This window comes from Vigna umbellata, chromosome 5, assembly GCF_029865625.1.
Source record: "Vigna umbellata cultivar VRB3 chromosome 5, Vumbellata_1.0, whole genome shotgun sequence".
Classification (NCBI taxonomy): domain Eukaryota; kingdom Viridiplantae; phylum Streptophyta; class Magnoliopsida; order Fabales; family Fabaceae; genus Vigna; species Vigna umbellata.
Window position 1 is genome coordinate 4,585,843 of NC_142169.1, and position 22,228 is coordinate 4,608,070.

At 35.4% G+C, this 22,228-nt stretch overlaps 2 protein-coding genes across 2 annotated transcripts; both read right to left on the reverse strand.

The window, feature by feature from the left end:
- Positions 1-335: 335 nt before the first annotated feature.
- On the reverse strand, positions 336-17,739 carry LOC124836741 (cyclin-C1-2-like). The gene is made up of 10 exons (XM_047311930.2): positions 17,464-17,739; positions 16,595-16,693; positions 16,398-16,504; positions 15,959-15,998; positions 15,110-15,154; positions 7,767-7,885; positions 7,523-7,637; positions 6,963-7,013; positions 5,353-5,500; positions 336-707 (listed from the first exon to the last, which is right to left on the reverse strand). The coding sequence occupies exons 2-10, from the start codon at positions 16,624-16,626 to the stop codon at positions 603-605; spliced, it is 762 nt and encodes a 253-aa protein (XP_047167886.1). The 5' UTR covers positions 16,627-16,693; positions 17,464-17,739; the 3' UTR covers positions 336-602.
- Positions 715-5,344, reverse strand: LOC148197560 (uncharacterized). The gene has a single exon (XM_088114962.1). It carries the CDS (start codon positions 3,721-3,723, stop codon positions 3,031-3,033), a length of 693 nt encoding a protein of 230 aa, XP_087971088.1. The 5' UTR covers positions 3,724-5,344; the 3' UTR covers positions 715-3,030.
- Positions 17,740-22,228: the final 4,489 nt, after the last annotated feature.

The following is a 22,228-nucleotide window of genomic DNA, read 5'->3' on the forward strand; positions in this document are numbered from 1 at the left end:
TCTATTATTAATATATTTAACTTCCATTCTAGTTAGACAGTAATGAAAATTCATGATCTCCTAAATGGAAATGCATTGAATAATTAGTGAGGATGGTTAAGTATATATTATTTTATGATTATTTCTTTCAAATATATTACTTTATTTTAAAATTAAAAAATATGTTTTTTTAATTGTCCTTCTAAATATATAATAACATTACTGATGGATGTGACGCAATTTAGTTAACATCTTTTTTTATCACGTGCATGTAGTCACCATTACACTAAACCCCAAAAAAAAACTAGCACCATGATTCAAAACAAAAAGGAAAAATACAAGAACCATAATCTAAATAGAGCCAAAAATTAAAGTATTCCTATTTAATGGAACAAAATGTTATATAAGAAAAATAATATAAAATTATAGGTTGCTTAGATCAATCAACTTATGACACAGTAAATAGATAAAACTAAAAAACCAAGAAATATTCCCTTTACATCACTCCCTTTGAATTAACCCCCATATTATGTGCCCTTACTATTGGATATATTTTGAAAGCGTTCTACTACTGCAAAACATGTCAAAATCATTCCACGAATTCAGCATTGACTGGTAAGCTTTTAGGGTCTCAAGGTCAACTTCTGGAGAGCAGCATTAATTCTTTCCTCAGTGAACATTCTATGGCTCTCATAAAAATCAAGTATCTCCATTGATATATTTTTGACCTGCCAAAGAACATAAACAATCACTTAAATAGCTATTTTTCTTTATCACTGAAATGAGTAGAATTCTAGGATAGTGCATGTTCAGAACATTAGCATGAAAGTGATTTTAAACTGATGGGGCACCACAAATGGCTAATGCACTTTGGAGCTCTATCAAACACCAGGCATCTTAAGTTGCACTGATTTGGAAACAGAAAATGGAATCTAGCAATAATATGCATATTTGTAAGATAAGCACTTCTAACGATTCTCAACACAGTGGAAGTACCTTGTCCTCAAGGTGATGGGCAGAACAAATATCATCCCAATTTCCCCAGGCGATGTCTTATGGGGCAAGATCCAAATTGAACAAAGACCAAAAAGCTATTGAATATAATGAAAATTATGTATGGAATTAATCTCTCTTGTATTAAATATACACATAGAGTACTTTATTTATAATAGAAAAAATATAGACTAAGCTTAAAATATAAATAAAGAATAATAACATATTAACTAAAAATAAAATATAAAAATAAGATATATAATATTTTTAATAATCTAATATACCTATCAAAAAGCCTATGATGGGAGCCTGTGACTGAGAGTTAGCAATAGGGGCATAGTTTAACATTAAACCCAATTACTGACATTGTAACTCCCGTCACAACATTTGCTGTCAGTAAAAAGTTTCATAGCAGCTTGTGCCTTTGAAAGACATGGTTGGAGCAAAGTATGAATAGAGTACTGTATAAACAGGAAGGAGACCACAGCCTCCAATTGAGAGAACTCAAAATGTAAATAGAAGGAAGCGGTTTGCCATTTGTAACCTCAATTGAGGAAAAACCAGTGCCAAAGTGGACGAAGGTACTATAGGACCATTTAGCCAAAGCAATGAACTTGCTATCAGATTCAACAAACTCAATAATCAAAACATAACCCTCACAATAGCATCCGAATTTGGTGGTACCGTACCTTCAAATCCACCTTTGAAAAATATTTAACTCCTCTTAATTCATCCAACAACACTTCTATCACAGGAATTGGGAATTTATGCGATATAGTGGCGCGGTTCAAGGCCCTATAATTCACACAAAAACGCCAACTGCCATCTCTTTTCTTGACCAAGATGACTGGGCTTGAATATGGGTTGGTGCTAGGTCTGATAATCCCTACCTTCAACATTTCAGTCACTTGTCTCTCAATCTCCCCCTTCATCAGATGCGGGTATCTATAAGGACGCTCATGCACTGGATCAACCCCATCCTTAAGAGGTATCTAATGCACCATTCCACTGTCTGGAGGTAGCCCCTTTTTCTTCTGAAAAACCCTTGAATATAACTTCAGAATCCGCCCTAATTCCTCCTCTTGTTTCCCTGTTAGCCCTTGGTACTGCTCTACATCTGCTTCCATTCCTATCTGCCCCAAGTCCCACATCAGCGTCCAAGCCTCTACTTCTGCCAGCTTTAGTAAAGCCTTGGGTTCCACCAGCCTCCTAGCCAATGTAGGATCCCCCTAATAATCACCTTCTTCCCTCCTTGATTGTACATCATCGTCATCTCGCCCCAATTAAGAACTACTTCTCCCAGCTTGGCCAACCATTCCACCCCTAGGATTATGTCCACTCCTCCGCACTCGAACATATGAAACTTCTCCTCTACTTTGGTTTCCCCTAAGGTGATCAAGACCTCCTCAAGGCATCCCCGGGTCTTTTTGCTCTGCCCATCACCCAGACTCACTTGGTAAGGTGGTGTATCTTTAATGGTTAATGCCAGCTCTTCTACTAATCTTCTGCTAATAAAATTGTGGCTTGCACCACTGTCGAATAGAAACACCTTTCGCTCCCCAATCTTCCCCTGCAAGTTCATAGGCTTTGGTTGAGTAAGGTCTCTAGCTGACAAAGCAGATAATTCCATTTGCTTCTGGTCTACTTCTGTCAGTATTTCTTCCACTTCCTCCTTTGCTAGAATGACCACCCTCAAACTCCGCTCCAGGCAATGGTGGTCGGGACTGAACGGTCTGCCACACCTAAAACAGCGCCCCTCCTCTTTTCTTTTCAAAAATTTTGGATAGGCAGATTTCTCACGCTTCTTCCCCTGTTATCACTTCCCGCAGCATTCCCCACTTTCGCCACACTGCTAATCGTGTTTCCCTCTCTTTTCACCGATTCCACACTCTCAGAGACCCATGGTCGACTCTGATTATTGCGACCGGGCTCACTTCACGTCACCGCACACATCGCACGCCTTCAAGAAGGTTGATTCTTGATTATATTCCAGCTCCCAGCCCTCGCACCGTCGTGAACCTCCCTCCTCAACATCCCTTGCGATCCTCATCGCCACCATTAATTCTTGAGGATCGTGGGGTCTGACCTGATTTCATATATTCTCTCAAGTCCAGTGAGAAAATAGCCTAACATCTGTTCTTCCGACAGTCCTTTGGTCTGACCCACCAGGATTTCGAAATCTTGGATGTATTCCTCCACAACTCCCTCCTGCTTAATGGTCGCCAACCTTTCGAAAATGGTTCCCCTATTTCTTCCTCCAAATCTCACTATCATTGCCCCCTTCAAGCCTTCCCAAGAATGATTCTTGGCCTTTTCCTTCCAGAATTTGAACCAGTAGCCCACGCTACCCTCCATACTAATGTAAGCCAGGCACACTTTCTCATCCTCGGCCACCCCTTGCAACTCGAAAAACTTTTGTACCCTGTTAATCCAGTTCAACAGATCCAGACCCTCGAAGACGGCCAATTCGACCCTATTTCTCCAATTGGGTTGCCCTTCATGGCGTTCGCCCTCTCTCCCTCCAACTTCTTCTTTGCGCCTTCTCTGGTTTTTATTGACGGATACTTGGCTTCCGTCCGATTGTCCCTCATTGTTGCGAGTTCGTCCCCACAACATCTTCATGATTTCTTGCAAGTCTTGGCGCATTGCGGCAGAGTCTTCACACAATGTTGTCGTCTCCGCCTTCATCCCATCAACAGTTATCTCCATTGCCTCCAACTGTCCCGACACGACGTTCAATTGGTCGTCCATTCTCCCAATTTGGATCTGGCAGGTCGAACCAAATTGTTAGGTTTCTGGGTAAGAAACCAAACCAGAAAGAAACTCACACACTCACCAAACACAAAAGAGAGCAAAAAATGGGTTTCTGTTCTTCGAAATGGTATGGTTCAATGTACAAGCAATCAATGGGAGCCTAATCTCCCCATAGGACCAAAGGTTCTTGTCTATACAACTAACTGCCAAAAAGCCACTAAAACAATACACAAAGTCCTATTTATACAATTCCCTCTTCCCGCCATTCCTAACTGCTAGTTAGGATATTAATTCTTCCTCCTCCTCTCATACACTCTCCACTTCCTAACACAATCCTTGTTCTCAATGAGGTAAACTCCTTACAAGATAAATGCTTAAAAGAACATCAGGAGCAAAAGGAGGAGGGACTGCCAATGGTGTAGGTGGAGAGGTTAATATATGGGTGCTCTTGCAAAAGGGACGACGATGATCATTAATCTTATCCTCCAAGTGTTTTGCCAAAGTCATCGCCTACGAAAAGGATATTGACTAGTGGGCTTGGACTTCACAGCAAACTTATAGTTGAGAATCAAAAATTGAAACATCAAAGATAACCAAACAATTACTTGCTAAATGCTCAAAGTCAGCGAGATAGTCATTATTAAAGTTGTGCTGCGTGAGTTTGAATAGGACTCCTTCTGGGTCATCATAAAAGGATGGGATTCAAGTTTTTGCAACAAGCCTGACCATAATGTAATAACACCATTGTAGAACATCCGTTGAAACCAACTCAACCACCTGATCGTCCATGTAGAAGCATTGCCTGACACTGGTACAGCACTACTTTCCTAATATTATCCATACAACAATAACTTGCTCTTTTATGTGGAAGAGATTTTAAGTATAAATGCCAGAATTACAATGTGTTTTGTATTGTTGAATAGGCAGCCAAATTATTGGATTCTTGAAAGGCCAGATTTCAGAAGTTAATCTCTTATTCACTGTTGTGTAAAACAAATAATATGAGACTATTTGGCTTTAAAGCAAGCCAAGGGTTTCACCGAGGGACAGTAAGCACAAAGGCTTTTCATGTAACTTTGCAAGACACCATCCAGGCATCAGATCTGATTTAATGTTGGTCTTCGGAGAATGAGAGATGTATTACACTAGAGCTTCTAGCAGTGAGGTAGGTGCCTTTGAGTAAAATATTTCAGAAATTATTGAGATACCACTATTAGGTACGAGGTATTTTGAGTGTATTTCACATTGTGGAATTAAGCAACTCCTTTCCTTTTTCCATTTTGGATATAAAATGGAATTAAACCACTGGTGTATTCTTGTTGAATTAGCGAACACATTTGCAATAAAGTCAAATCGTGAAAAATTTTTGCAACTATTTTTGTCATTTTAGGATTGTCCAATTGATCCTATAATGGGTACCCCAACTTCCACAGCAGTCATAGCAGGCTATCCACATTCAAAAGTTAAGTTGCACAATTTAAGATTATTGTCAAATTTAACAAGAGTCTTGTAAATAAAGTAAACAAAAAATAGAAAACGAAAAAGAGAAAACGAAAAAGAGATGATTAAGACACTTCAGCATGAATGCAACAAATAAGTGCTTAGAAAAAACAGCAGAACACTCACCACGTTCATGTCAACACGAAGTTCTTCAAACCAAGCAGTGGTGTCTTTGTCCCTAAGTACACTAGCAATGTATATGCAAGCTAAAGCAATCAAATGCGGAGGATGTACAAGAATTAGGTCCATCTTGTATGTGTCATTTACAAGGCCCCTGCCAGTATGAACTTCATTATTTTTTTTCTTTGGAAATTTAATCCAACAAAAAAACTATTAATAAAATAATAGATAGAAACTGTAATTTCAACAGCGTTAGCAAGATAGCTGCTAGCTCAATAGAAAGCAGGCTTAATAGTGATATGAAAATAAACGATGTTTCTGGATAAACAGATTTAGCTATCAGCACTGAAGCAACTTTCTTGAAGGATCTACTTAACATTCAAAAGCAAATGGTAGAAAACTCTAACAAAGCTACAACAATAAAGAGAACAATTCTCATAAAACTTTTTGACTGATATTGAATTGTCTTCAAATGAAAAACAGTTGTCCTATATAATTAGACATGTGAGAAACACCGACCCATCCTCTATTGTAGTTATAATAGTGACCATAACCATTAAATGGAAAACAAGTAATTAATCTAAGTTTTGAAGCTCTTGACAAAAAAAAAGAATAAATCTAGTGCTAGAAGGCATCAAATACCGAAACATCTTGCATTTCAAGTAGCATAAATAGAAAGGTTGTTTTTAGCAAAATATTGTACAGTGGTTTCTGTTGTTTGCATATGATTTTGCATTTCAAACTAAAACTCATTCATACTATATAGAGTCAATGCACTTCATAGTGCAATGAAAAATAACTAACAAAAATAAAGAAAAACATATACATGCCACAGCAACTGTTTCATCTCTGGACATTGGTATCTCAAGGACAAATCATTCCCTAGAACATACAGAATTGAGATTTTGATATTATTTAATAATCCAAAGCCTCTCAATTCTTTCTCTAATATCTAAAAACATATATAAAAGAAATATATTTATCAGAGTCACTCCAGTTAAATTTAATTAGTGTACAGAATTTGAGAAAATTTTGGCAAAAAGGGATGATACTAGCAAAAATATTTCTGCCTTATTTAAGAAAATGTCATCATTTATACGCAAAGAAATAACAGTTCATATAATATGATAGATAAATCAACATGAAGCACTTAGTTTAGTTATGTAACATGTCAGTGAATATGCTAATGCTTGGGTATAAAAGAGATGTGCATCTGGAATATTGAGAGGTTCTAAAACCTCAAATAAGGGCAATTAAGAGTGTCACCTCCCTCTGCGTACAAACTTACAAAGGCAACAAACACAATAACATATGCTGTGTTTTGTCCTCTTTTTCCTTTAAAGAAAACAATTTGTCCAGAGATGAAGGAAGTGAAGAGATGGTGTTGGTTCCAGGTCCTCCAACTAAGCCAATTTCATCATTATTTCCTTCCAATAAGGGAAATTCTAGTGCAAGAGCCCAATTGTTTTCATTTAAAGGAATGTTAGGCCAAACAGTAAAAGCAGAGCCGATAAAGGCGGCACAAGGGGATAAGATGGGAAATGTAAAATAAGAACAGAAGAAAGGAAAACCTCTTTAGAAACCGATCTCATCTGTTCAACAGGAAGGACTCTTACCAAGTTAACTGAGTCATGTTCAGATCATTCAAACCTGCATCCTGAAGCAACCTGGAGAATTATCAATATAATGATAATGAGAAATCAGAAATGAATATAATCTAAATGACACGACTGTTGAACCAGTTCTTTTGTCACCAATTTTTAACTTGACAATACTCAATTTGCCAAAATGTTCATTCTTGGTATCTGTTTGACTTGCTGTCAGTTGGGAAATGTGAAGACTGAGAACAAAAGGAGTAATGAACGCATGTAGATCATTTTTTTAGTGACATGTTCATGAAATTATTCCGTATATATTATTTCCATATTTAGTTTATATTAGGTTATTCTGTCATCTAGAAAGAAAAAAAAATTTTGTTTCCTAACTAGGTGATTCAGTTTTTATTCTGTCTTTAATTTCTATTTTCTGTGATTAGATAAGTGAAAGCTGTGTGGACAACATACTTAAAATTGCAAGCTTTCTGGCCAGAAAAGTATAAACAAATAAAATTGGTTTTTCATAATTTCCACACTCCGGTGTGCAAAATTTGAACAAACAATAATTATCAAACACTTACGGAGATAGTGAACGGTATGGGTGGTATACAACCAGGTAATAATTAAGAGCTTCTAAAACCTTCATTTCCATTTCAAGTATGTCCTTGATTTCATATCTATACTTCTCATCAGCATCTGCATACAAAATATGTCGTTTCAGCATAGAAAGGCAATCTAGTATCAAGAGAACTTCGAAAACAAATTACTCACTTTACTTTCAAAAGTCAACATGAAGAAAAATAAAATTATAGGTTAACATTTTACATAGTTTTTTAATGTAAAATACAAGAAGCCGAGCTTGCACTGTGCTTTCTTCTGCTTTTGATGCCAGGTACAAGCATGTTGGAGCTACCAAGCGTGGATCATATTCTGTCATACTCTTCCTTAAAATGAAAAAAAGTGAAGATTGTCGATAGTTGACACTTAGTGAGGGGTATTAAGCACATAGTACTACTTTCAGGATCAGAAGAAGATACATTATGAATAAGAAAACAGCCTTCACAATACAGGCACATAAATTTGAAATCTACTAAGAAAATAAAAAATATTAGAATCCGCAATGACAAGTTAACAAGTGCTAAAAACAATGTTTTTTCAGTAAAAAGCATGCAATTCAAGTTAGCAGCAAACAACCAATAAACAAAACAAATTTGATAAAAAGGGCACAAGATGGGATCACTTACTATTTTATTTTTCTCTTCTGCCCATTCCCCGTGTTTTATAAAAATGAATTGAATATTAGAGATGAATTTTCTATTTCTATAATAAGGGTCAACTTGTTACTTGTCCAATTTGAAAAATGACATGCACAGCAGCTGTCTGCTTATAGTTACATTTGGAAAAAAAATTATGCGCATGGTTAAATCCAAAAGTTAGTGGCCTATCTAGGAAACTTCACCATAAATTATACGGCAATTGATGTGGCAGTTGAAGACAACACATATCCCAGAATAAGAGGGTTATGGGTTTCTCTACCATAATTGCATAACACTAACCTAAATAGTAGTACTGGTATGGGCATTACATCTTGTTGAAATAATTAGTAAATCTATGTAATCATTACGTCTAAGGTAGGGGTTTGAGTGTTAGATAACCTCTATACCTAGTTCAAGCAGTCTAGGACAGTGCTTTTGATGTTTCATCTCCCTATTATATTAACCTTCATATATATATATATATATATATATATATATATATATATATATATATATATATATAAATAGAAAACCATGAGAGGGGTTCTTCAAGCCCTCTAGAGTTTTAATCTCAAGTTCGTATCCAGTATAAGGTAGGGGTAATAATAAGGTTTGGAAAGTATATGAGAAGGAGAAGAAAGGTAGGAGGGAAGTGAGGCCGAACGGTATTGACCGAAAAGGCCGAACGGTAGCCGAACGATGGAAGGCGTGGAGAGGTCTAGCAGAGCGGTGGAAGGTGGTGAAGAGCGGGAGCCAAACGGTAGGAGGTAGGGGGGAATCAAGCCGAACAGTGGAAGGCATGGGAAGGTCAGGCCAAACGGTGGAAGGTGGTGAAGAGCTGGAGCCGAACAGTAAGGTGCAGGGGAAGCAAAGCCAAACTGGAGCTAGACTCGATCGGTTGAAGAGTGACTATCCTAACTTGGACAACATTTAGGATAAGCGGAAAATATTTAGAAATAATTATAAAAAATAAAAATATATCTTAGGGAAATATTTTATTTAGAACAATATTCATATTATATTCTAGGGAAAGATTTTATTCTAGGAAAATATTTTATTTAGAACAATATTCATATTTTATTCTAGGGAAAGATTTTATTCTAGGGAAATATTTTATTTAGGAAACAATTAATATAAATAAAGGGAGAGTCTAGGCTTAAAGGTATGCTTTTGATTATTGAGTTTTGTGATAGATCTTATTGTCTTGTGAGGGAGGTTATGCTCCCAAATAATTGATGGAGGTTATGCTCCCAATTATTGTTTACTTTTGTTTATTCAGATATTACCATCAATAAAAGACATTCATTCGTTCAATTCCATTCTTTCATTATTCTTTTGCTTGTTGTGAGTGTGTGAGAGGGTGATTTCGTTACGTCTCCTACTCGGATACGTAACACGGGGAGAGGTCAAGCCGAAAGGGGGTAGGCGATGAGGAGCCGAGCCGAAAGGGGGTAGGCGGTGAGGAGTCGAGCCGAACGGTTGAAGGCGGTGAGAGCTCGAGCAGAACGGTGGAAAGCAGTGAAGAACTTGAGCCGATCGGTTGAAGCAGTTAGGATAGGCGGGAAATATTTAGTATAGTTAGGGCGATATTCTAGAGAAATATATTCTAGGGAAATATTTATATTAAATAAAGATATATTCTAGGAAAATATTCAGTATAAGATAATTATAATAAATAGAGCTATATTCTAGGAAAATATTCAATATAAGATAATTATAGTAAATAGAGCTATATTCTAGGGAAATATTTAATATAAATAAAGTTGATGCTATTGTTAGGGTTATGTTTTGATTATTGAGTTTGTTGACAAGCGACTACAGTCCTGTGAGAGAGGTTATGCTCCCATCTATCCTTGTTTTGTAAGGGAGGTTATGCTCCCAACTAAATAGAGCTATATTCTAGGGAAATATTCAGTATAAGATAATTATAGTAAATAGAGCTATATTCTAGGAAAATATTTAATATAAATAAAGCTAGATGCAATTGTTAGGGTTATGTTTTGATTATTGAGTTTGTTGACCGGCAACTACAGTCCTATGAGGGAGGTTATTCTCCCCATCTATCCTTGTTTTGTAAGGGAGGTTATGCTCCCAACTATCCTTTGTTTACAGAATTCTATTACCATTAATAAGAGAAATCATTCTTTCATTATCTCTTTTGCCTACTGTGATCGTGATTAATTAGGTTTCCTACTCAGGAACCTAACAATTGGTCCGACCTGCCGAATCTTGTTGAGAGGAGTGAAAGGCGTGATGGAGGGAAGAATGGATTGAACATTGAACGTCGTGGAAGGGAGGCTGGACATGATGGAAATTGTGGTTGATGAAACGAGGCTGAGACAGTGGCGTTGTTTCTGTCTCATCTTATCTGCCGACAATACTCTTTGTTTTTCGTAACTGTTCAACGTCATTTGTTGTCTGCCATTGTCTGGCACCGTTTTGTTGTTGTCCACCTCTGTCTGCAGTTCTCCACTACAATTGGAAACTATTCAACACTATCAACCATTGTTCTTTGTCATGTCGTCAACGTCGTCTGCCACCTTCTGCCACTGCAATTTTGTCTGACGACAACAGAATTTGGATAGCTTCTCCAGGCAATGACAAACCCCGTTAGGGCCGAAGGCTAGTTCTCCTCCACGTGCATCATCTTTGTACACTGCAACCAGGCACGTGTTTTCCTCGTGCCGTCATCCACTCATTGGAATGACACTGTCACCTCCATAGTTGTTGTCATACCCGCTCTCTATGTTCTGACCCTCAACTTTATTTCAGTGAAAAGCCACCCTTGTGGAAGTCACCTAGGGTTTCCTTTTTCCCTTGATCAAAGATGGCAACTAGAAGTGTTATTTCATTCTCTGGAAGTCCCTCAATTACTTCCGAAAAACTAAATAGGAAAAATTATCTATCTTGGTCTACTACGGTCAAAATGTGGTTCCTTGGTCAAGGACATTATGACCACCTTGAGCAAGATGAAAACCATGAGCCTGCTAAAAAAGTTGAACAGTGGAAACAAGCAAATTTCCAATTGTGTGCCCTATTGTGACAATCCGTGGAGCCTAGACTTCTTATGTCCCTAAGAGCTTTCAAAACATGTCATAACTTTTGGAAGAACGGTCAAATCATTTATGCCAACGATATTCAATGTCTCTATGATACAGCAAACAAGCTTGCATCCCTCAAAATGGCAGACCATGATATAGTATCCTTCATGACTGAAGCCCAATCAGTTGTGGAAGAACTGAGGATGTTTTTGGAAGTAGAATCTTTGGAGTAAATGAAGAAGAAAATTGACAAATATTATATAGTGTTGATCCTTCATGTTTTACATCTAGACTTTAATTATATCAAAGATCAATTTCTGATCAGTCATGAGGTCCCTTTCATGGAGACCTTGACCGCACGCCTTCTTCGTGTCCTGGTGCCTCAAACTTAGGAAGCTAATGAACTAATGAAACCATTTGTCATTCTTGCCACACGAGGAAGTGGAGGTTGTGGCACTATAAAAGGGGGACATGAAGGTCGGAGACATCCCTAGTGCACATACTATAAAAGGATAGGTCACACCCAAGAAAATTACTACTCCTTGCATGGTTTTCCTTCCAAAACAGCCAGTATCTCTAAAGACTGAAACTACTAATTCCAAGTTTACTAGGATGAATATCAAGAGTATCTACTATTAAAGTCTTACAGCTTGGCACAAACATCTGGATCTCCAAGTACATCAACAACTTGCATTTCTCAATCCATGGAAGGTCAAAATTCATGGGTAATTGACTTAGGTGTTTCAGCTCCTAGTCCTAAAATGTTACATGATTGTCTTGGTCATCCTCATTTGTCAAAATTTAAAAAAAAAATGTATCCTAAACTTAGTGGTCACCAAATCTTAGAATGTGAGTCATGTCAACTAGGAAAACATGTTAGATCTACCTTTCCTAAAAGGTCTCAATCAATGTAATTTTAAATTCTCTATTATTCATTCTGATATCTAGGGACCTAGTCACGTCTCCTCGTTTGGTTTTAGGTATTTTGTTACCTTTATTGATGAGTAATCAAGATGTACTAAGGTTTATCTTATGAAAGATCGCCCTGAATTGTTACCCATCTTTACATCTTTTTGAATGAAATCAAGAATCAATTTAGTCAAGTAATCAAAATCTTAAGAAGTGACAATGCCAAAGAGTATTTCTCATCCGCTTTTTCTGCAATCTTGAGTTCACATGATATATTATATCAATCCACTTGTCCTCATACATCATAGCAAAATAGTATAGCAGAAAGAAAAAATAGACACTTGGTTGAAACCAAGGAGTAATACATGTCTGCCAATGTTACACTCTTTGAACAAACTCCATACCTCTCTTCATCTGTTTAAGATGTTCATAACCTCCAACAAGTCCTTCCTATTCCAGTGGCTAAGTCTAATATTTCAAATGTCTCTATCAATCCAAGTCTTGATCAAAGCCCTCCTGAACTCTCATCTCCACATATTGATCTCTTTCGACGCAGGACCCCGATGGATAATCCAGTTCTCCAAGAAAATGGGGAACCCCCTACTTCAAATTCTTCTCTCTTGTCACTTCATACCACACCTCCTAATGAAGATGATTTAGGCTAGCCCATTGGTCTCAGAAAAGGTACTCATTCCACTCAAAATCCACATCTCATTTATAATTTTCTTAGTTATCATAGATTGTGGCCTTCCTATTATTCTCTTTTATCCTTAGCATCTCATGTAGTTTTACCAAAAGATGTGAATGAAGCACTTGGTCATCCTGGATGGTGACAAGCCATGATTGCAGAAATGCATGCTCATGTAGTTTTACCAAAAAATGTGAATGAAGCACTTGGTCATCCTGGATGGTGACAAGCCATGATTGCAGAAATGCATGCTCTTGACCACAATAATACTTTGGAGCTTATGTCCCTTCCCCCGAGCAAAAAAGCAATTGATTGCCAATGGGTGTATGCAATTAAAGTCGGCCCTGATGGTGAAATTGATCGGCTCAAAGTCTAGTTAGTGCAAAAGGGTACACTCATGTTTATGGCCTTGATTATTGTGACACTTTCTCTCCCGTGACCAAGATGACTATTATTCATCTCTTCTTTGCAATGAAGCAATTCGTCACTGGCCACTTCACCAATTGGATTGTAAAAAACTTTGGACTAAAATGCAGTGATGCAAATCATTTGATCTTTTACTATCATACATCTCTCAGAAAATGTGTTTACTTAATAGTATATGTTGATGATATAATCATTACAGGAAATAATACTATTGGAATATTTCAACTGTAGGAATACTTGTGTAGACATTTTCAAACCAAGGATCTTGAAAGCCTCAAATACTTCTTAGGCATTGAAGTAACTCAGTCAAAAGATGGAGTTGTAATCCCCCAAAGGAAATATGCTCTTGATATATTACAAGATACAAGCATGATTGATTGTAGACTGGTAGACAGTCCTATGGACCCAAATCAGAAATTAACAACAAAAGAAGGTGAATTATTCTCCGATCTAGAGAGATATACGAAGCTGGTTGGAAAACTAATTTATCTCAAATTACAAGGCCGAATCTATCTTTTGCAGTTGGAGTGGTTAGTCAGTTCATGCAAGCTCCATATGTTTGCTAGTGGAATGTTATCCTTCACATTCTAAGGTACAACAAAAAGGCTCCCGAGCAAGGGTTGTTATATGAAGATAAAGGAAACATTCAGGTCTCTGGGTACTGTGACGCACATTGGGCAAGTTCGCTTATGGGCAGACGGTCTACTACTAGATATTGTGTTTTCCTTGGAGGAAAGATTGTTTCATGGAAAGTAAGAAACAGAATGTAGTGGCTTGATCAACAGTGAAAGGTGAATACAGGGCAATGGCGTCACTAACATGTGAACTTATATGGGTGAAGCAATTCCTTTAAGAGCTTAACTTTTGTTACATCTAGACTATGAAGATGTATTGTGATAATAAAGTTGCTCTCCAAATTGCATCAAATCTAGTGTTTCACAAGAGAACTAATTATATAGAAATTGATTGTCATTCTTTCGTGAAAAGTTGTTGACAAAAGAAATATATACTGAGTTTTTTTGGATCAAATGACCAACTGGCAGATGCACTGACCAAGTCATTAAGGGGACCTTGGATTTAGTTTATTTGTTCCAAAATTAGTACATTCAATCTGTATGCTCCAACTTGAGGGAGAGTGTTGAAATAATTAGTTAATCTATATAATCATTACGTTTAAGGTAGGGGTTGAATGTCATCTGTACCTAGTTCTCTGTCCAAGCAGTCTAGGACAATGCTTTTGATGTTTCATCTCCCTATTGTTGTATCAACCTTCATATATATAAATAGAGAACCATGAGAGGGATTCTTCAAGCCCTCTAGAAATATATTTCTCGTGCATTAATCTCAAGTGATTTAATAAAATAAAAATCAGCATCTATAATAAATCCTGACTTCAAAATAAAAAAAATAAAAAAAGTTATGAACTATACTGCAGCAAACTTTGCATTACTGACATCAAGCCTCACAAATACTACATAAAGTACTAGCTATCCCCAATCTAAAAGAAAGACAGGAAGTTCCAACCATTTTGGGACAAACTTTTCCATACACTATCACTAGAAGTTTACAAGTTCGCAACACATACTTGGTGTAAACACGCCTCATATGGACATTAGATTTCATCAAACAAAAATCTGCATCTATGATAAATCCTGACTTCGAAATGAAGAAAAAAACAAATTATGAAATATACCGCAGCAAACTTTGCATTACTGACTTCGAGCATCACAAGTACTGCATAAAGTACAAGCTATCTCGAATCTAAAAGAAAGACAGGAAGTTCCAACAATTTCGGGACAAACTTTTCCGTACACTAACACTAGAAGTTTACAAGTTAAAAAAACATACTTGGTGTAAACACGCCTCATGTATGTAACTGCTGTGGCCACAACCCTGAAAGATCGACCAAAATATTAGAAATGGTCATGGAGTTAACACAAAAATAAATGCAAAAGATGTTAAGTTTTAAAAAAAAATATTGAAAATTTTCTTATCAAGGACATAGTGAATTGACACGCAAGGACATAGTAAATTGACTATAGCTATGCAGCATAGCATTTGAGAGTGATTATAGATTTCTATTTCCTTAGCCATGGTTCTGAAGAATCTCTGGAAAGCGGGTGGATATAAAGTACATGAATAAACCTACATGACAAACAAGCCCTTCATATATAGATGTATCACCTTGATCAGAAAGAGAAGCAGGTTTAGTAATGACATAATGGCTGACTGATCCTAATTTTCAGTTTATTTTTAAAACTTACGTTAAAAATTTTGCATTCAAAACTATTTCACATCCCATCTCACACAATCTTGAATGTCTTGTCTTGATTATTGGAGAATCAAAATGAATGCAAACTAAACAAGGCTATATTGTACACCACATGTCATACAATCTTGAAGGTCGTGTCTTGCTTACTAGAGAATCAAAATACAGACAAACTAAACAAGGCTAGGAAAAGAATCAACATGATACATATACTTCATCTTCTGCATGTCCATGGGGCTTTTGGCCTCAAGAAGTGTGGCAATTCCTTGTTCTCTCCCCTTCATGCATTGCAGACTAAGCACAGACGTTTAAGCCAGAAAGACCAAACCAATATAGGAATCTCTCTTTTGCAATACAATATACTTTTCACTATAAATTATAAACATAAAAGAGATGACTTGCGCATATGCAAGAAATACAGTTCACACCTCTGTCTCACTTTCACTTGTTGTGCCAATTTCAAAATATCTGCTCAAGCAAGAAAGGAAAAAGAAGAAATTCAGCACAGATAAATAACAAAAATCAAACACTTCTATAGCTAATATAGGATATCAATAACGATAGCCCTGATGATTTACTTTTTATAAAAATCTTTCAGAACATTGTATATACAAGAGCATGCAGAAAAAAAAATACATAAAAGCATCCTCAGAAATTCCCTCTGAAACCAAACCCTAGCACTCAAAACTAAGGATGACGGCAGCAACTAGAAATTCAGAATCAGACACCATATCAACAAGTAAAAGAACGATAGTCATAAGCAATAGCCAGAAGCAAAAGGTTAGAGAAAAAAAAGTGTTGTGGCATGAGGGGAATAAATACATGTATGATAGAGATTGAAGAAAGACTTAAAAAAAGAGATCATACAGCTGGCCATATGCATCTTAATGAGCTTAAAATCCTCCAGTGTGATACCCTTTTCCTTGTCAAGTGTATTCACCATATCCACATCTTCCTGGTCCAGAAGATGCTTGCTGCAAGGTTCATAACCCCAAGAATACCAAATTACAACACAGATGCACACACAGAGAAAGAAGGAATCTTGGGGAGGAGATGAAACATACTAATGAGATGATGTCCAGAAATTGGCAGCCATATTTCTTCAGAGATGAGTGAAACTCAGCCAAAGAGAAACCAGAAAACGGTGCACAATCACAGCGCAACTGCAGAGTGAAGCAAACCCGTTTAGAAGAGGAACCCCATTAAAGATTGATCCAACATTAAATGTTCTACCTTTCAACAAAGGATGAAAAAAGAACGAGAATTGCACAAAACAAGAAGGCTGGAACATAAATGTGCGAGCAGAAAAATACTCAATCCGCTCAATTTTAGCTCGAAGGATTAAGTATCAAACTTCAAAATCTTAAACATAAAAATTCATAATAAAGAGTATAATTAAGAAAAAAAGTTAAAAAAAAAAAGCAGTAAATTTGACGAGAGAAGAAAATGGGAAAAACAATCCTTTTTAACAAAGAAAAGGCTACGATATTTTTATAATTTTAGTAAACATAAAAAGACAACGCGGGGTTTATAACAAAAGCAGTGTGGGATTTCACTTCGATGTTTGGTTAGGGATGGCAATGCGGCGGGCCCGGCTGCCACTTTGGAAATGTGGGCTGTATATTCTTCTCCCTCTTGATGAAGAACTGATGTCTAAAATTGAATCTTGTAAAAGTCGGTGAGGGCCAAGTTGATTTGAGCAATTTTCTTTACTGTTTTCAAGAGGATTCAAAGAGGGGAAGCATCACTACTTTAGCTGGTTGAGAATTAGCCAAGTTTTTCCAACGCAGTCATCTTAGGATTACTTTGGTGGCAATCAGATGCTAACAACCCAAAAGGTTTGCAAGATCAGGTAAACCATTTCCCTCAAAAACCTAAATCCATACTCTTGGATCATAAAGAAACGTGCAAAATTCATAAAGAAAAAACAAACCCTTCAACTGGCTGGAAGACAGGGAGGGAGGAGGCGTCGCGCCACTGGCTGGGGAGGATCGCAGCTACTGCTAGGGTTGCGCCGCTGTTGGGAACCACCGCTTTAGGAGCGCCGCTGGTTGTGAACCGCCGCCGATGGGAGGGTCGCGCCACTGGCTGGGACCGCCGTTGAGAGGAGCGTCGCTGCTGACTTGGTGAAGATTCGCTTCGTGGTGCTGTAGAGAGAGAGTAGCACTTACGCTATGAACCAAAAACTAAGAACAAGTGAAACAAAAAGAAAAACATAAAAATAGTGTTAATGAAAAACCACGAGTTTTTTTCATAATCCTTAAAGATTTTGTTCAAGGTGGGACTAATTTTTTATTAGATATTCTTATTTAATTTTAGTAATTTATGTTTAATTTTATTATTTTTTTATCATGAAATAGTTAATGACAAATTATATAAATGGTCGTGTTTGAATGAATGGTTTGAATTTTTCTTATCATATCATTATTTTTAACCTTTCAATACATAAGAGAAACTCTAACTACCATACTCGATCATCATGCATTTTCCCCAACGTGCCATCTTTGTCCAAAATATAAATCACACTTACATCTCTCATAATGTGTAATGTTAATATCCACTACAAGTCTAAATTGAGAACCACTTCACGAACCATTCTCGAGTACCACCACGATCATCATCCTCATCAAACCATCTCGTAAATAACAAAAAAACACATATACACACATCGACTTTAACGTTACACCATTCATGGGAAATTTAAACCCTAAAGAATCCATGAACTAAAACACCATAAAACTCCTCCAACACACAAACAGTCTTCAACCACATACTTATGTTCCACGTACTTATGCTTCACTCTCATGTTTATCAATCACATATTAAGGTACATCCAAACACTCACTCATGCTCCAATTTCAACCACAAGTCAATCCTGACCCTAAATATATTTATTAATCTCATACTCTGAGTACCCTCACGTTCCACAACTCCTTAAACTTAGACAACGTTCCTTCTTCATCAAATTTGCCATTTTTCATAAAAATACACTGTGATAATCGATTATCATCTCAAATAATCGATTATCATCCTAGATAATCGATTATTCCCGAAACCAAACTAAAAACAATTGCGCAAATAATCCATTATTGTCGAATCGAACATATCCTAGACATAATTCATACATATATACATCAACCCTAGATCACGTGAAAACATACTTGACACATGATACATGCATTCAAGCATCACATAACCATATAAACATACTCAAACAAATATAATACATCACTTGAATCATCCAAAACCAATCATTGACATGTTATATCCCCAATAAACCTAATTATAATGCAAATGATTATTATTACACCTTACAACATCTATTTGCATGGAAAACCCCTAAGCATCATAACTTTGTTCTCCCTTAGCATCAAACCCTCTATTGGGATAACCCAACAAAACATACATAATACATATTCATAGGAAAAAACCATCACAAATATTACCAAAAACATATTCCCATGCAGACACAAACCTTTGCCCAACAATGACAACATATAATCATAATCATATAATCATATATGAAACAAGTATTTTCATTCAAGTAAACCAATAGTACATAGCATACATCAAACAATGGTAAGTTTCCCCATACCCCTTAAGAAAATCAAGAATACCCACATTCATCATACAATAAAACAAACAAATAAATGTAAGTTTCCTCATACAGCAAATAAGCCCTTATCGCATAATCTCATCTATGTTGGATGCAACACTCCTCATATACATCTGAAAGCTAACAAGGTCTCACGTGTTGATAACATTGTTATTGACGTGATCAAATTAATGCTAGTAATTCTAATATAGTAGCCAATAAAATAGAAAAAGTAAAGTCAGCCATAAGTTGTCTTCTAACGAACACATAATTGATTCCTAACAAATTAATTCTTATAACAATTATATAAAAGGGTTATTCAAACAAAATAATGATAATATAAAAAAATAAAGATATATAAAATAAATAGAAGATTAAATAACAAAATAATAGCGATAAAAAGAAATGGAATTGAAAAGATAAAAATAAAAATAAGGAAAATATGTTGATTTCAATGCTTTTTCAAAATAGGATTCATCATTGATTATTTAAAGATTATTGTCCAATTAATTATTATCTTAGATTTTCAAATTAATTAATGTAAATTCTCAATTAATTTATTGGCATTCTCACTATCAACAAAAGTACATTCTCAATTAAAGGCAAGAACTTTGTAGATTAATCATAGTAAATTTAACCAAATTACGTTCTCAATCAAATATTATTATGTCTAATCATGTATGTTCCTTTACCTCTTCTATAAAGTAAAAAGTTAATTAACCAAAGTACATTCATTATTCATTAATTTTTGTTAAAGTTTTAACTTTTAAAAAAGTACATTCTCAGTTATTGACAAAAACTCATTTAATCACATAAAAGTTTCTAACTTTATTAAAAGTAAATTTTCAATTAAAATTAAAAGACCTGAGACTTATATGATTGATATGTTATGTAGATTTAACACCATACTAACTTGCCACAACGTAAAAATTATTACCTTTACTTTATTAAGAGACAAAGGAATTAAAATTAAAAGACCTGAGACTTATATGATTGATATGTTATGTAGATTTAACACCATACTAACTTGCCACAACGTAAAAATTATTACCTTTACTTTATTAAGAGACAAAGGATATAGAAAAATATAAATCACAACACAGACAAATTTATTCATCTAACCTCAAAATCCAATTAAGTAATTACAATAGAATCAACTTCAAAGGCTTAACATTCCATGGAATGTAGAAATAACATAAAAATATAAGAAAATAAGATGATGGAGAGGACGAAATTAGGTTCCCCAAAGGGTTCATACGCTTCATTAATGTGTTTTCCTAAGTCTCTTTATATAGAAATTAGATTGGACTTTGTTTTGGGTTTTTTTTATTGTTGTCATCTTCTTTCTGATAATGTAATTGTAACACCCCATTTTGGGATGCCACGATTACCAGAAAAAAATTTAAAACTTTAAAATCAAAATCCATTACGAAAGTCCAAAATCAACAAATGTTTATAATTAACCAAAAATAAATCATTGTGCTAATTTATTACAGAATAAAACTTCAAATAAAATGTAAAGTTCCTTAACTCTCAGTCAACTCGTCACGCTATTCTGCATCCATATTATATTTGCTCCCATATAACAACACGAGTTATACGATCATCGCACAAACACACAAGGGTGAGAATTTGTGACGATTGAATTTATTGGGTTTAAGAATTAAAGATGCTTAAAATGTGATTCTTAGTTGCATAAATTATTTTGGATGTTCTAATGTTTATTTGTGCAACTGAAGTTATAATTGTATTCATTTAAAGCTAGAAATTGAATGGTCAAAGCGAATCCAATCTGGTCAACTGAGGGCTCCTATGCAATTTTGAAAAGAAAGAAATAGCTAAAGTGCAATTAGAGGAAAATTCTAGACTTTTGTGTAATTTTAAATAAAATAAAAAGGGTTGAAATGTAATTTTGGACAGGTTTATTTTAAAAGATAATTTGGAGAAAATATATCTTAAGATATTTTATTTGATATTGTTAAATAATTACCTTATTTAACTATATCAATAAATATCAAAAGATAATATTTGCTAAATCTTTTTGAATCTATACAAGATATTATCAAATATTCTCAAAAACTAATTAAATTTGTTGAATATTTGGAAGATATTAGATATAAGATAAAAGATCTTATCAACAGAAGATTCAGAGTCCAAGCCCAACCAAGCCTATATAAAGAGACCTAGGGGAGGCAGAAATCACAACTCATTCATTCTCAGACTCCTCCATTGGAAGCAAACATCCACCACTCCTCTCTCTTTTATTTCATCATGTGTTTCATTTCATTCATGGAATGCTAAGCTTTTAGGGCTATTCCACTATAAAATCATTATGGATTATGAGGTTAAGTTGAATTAATGCAATTGTTTCTTTTGATTATTGATTTGAGTTGTTTTCTTTCTATGTCTTTCGTCTCTCAATCATATTAAAAGCAATGATTTTTGCATCATAAGGTGTTTGAATCTACATGCATATTAATCATATGAGTTCAAAGGTTTCTAGGTTTGATTGAGAATCTACTTTAATTGAATTTAGGAACTTTCATATGATTAAACACGTTTTTGCTATCAATTGAGAATGTACTTTGATTGGTGGTAATAATTTCAACTACAATTAATTGAGAATTTACTTTGATTAATTAACTTTTAATTTGGTTAGGAGATTTAAGAATAGACATGATTAAACACAATACAATTTGACTGAGAATGTACTTTGGTTGAATTTATTGTGAATAATCTAGAAAGATCTTGCATTTGATTGAAAATCTACTTTGGTTAACTACATGATCGCCCTCAAATTAATTAAGAATTTACTTTAATTCATTTGAAACTTGAACAATAATCAATTGAACAATGATTTTTGGATAACCGATGATGAATCTATCTTGGAAAAACAGTGGAATTAGCCTATTTCATCGTAATTGTTTCTAAGTTTCCTCTTTGTTCTTCAAACATTCTTCAAACATTAATTCCAGTAGCATAGTTTTTCACTTTCATTCTTGATCATTGCATAACATTCATAAGATTCAAATATTGAAAAACAATTTCGTATTCGTGGGGAGACGACTCAGGGTTACTTTAACCCTATCTACTTTCTTGACTA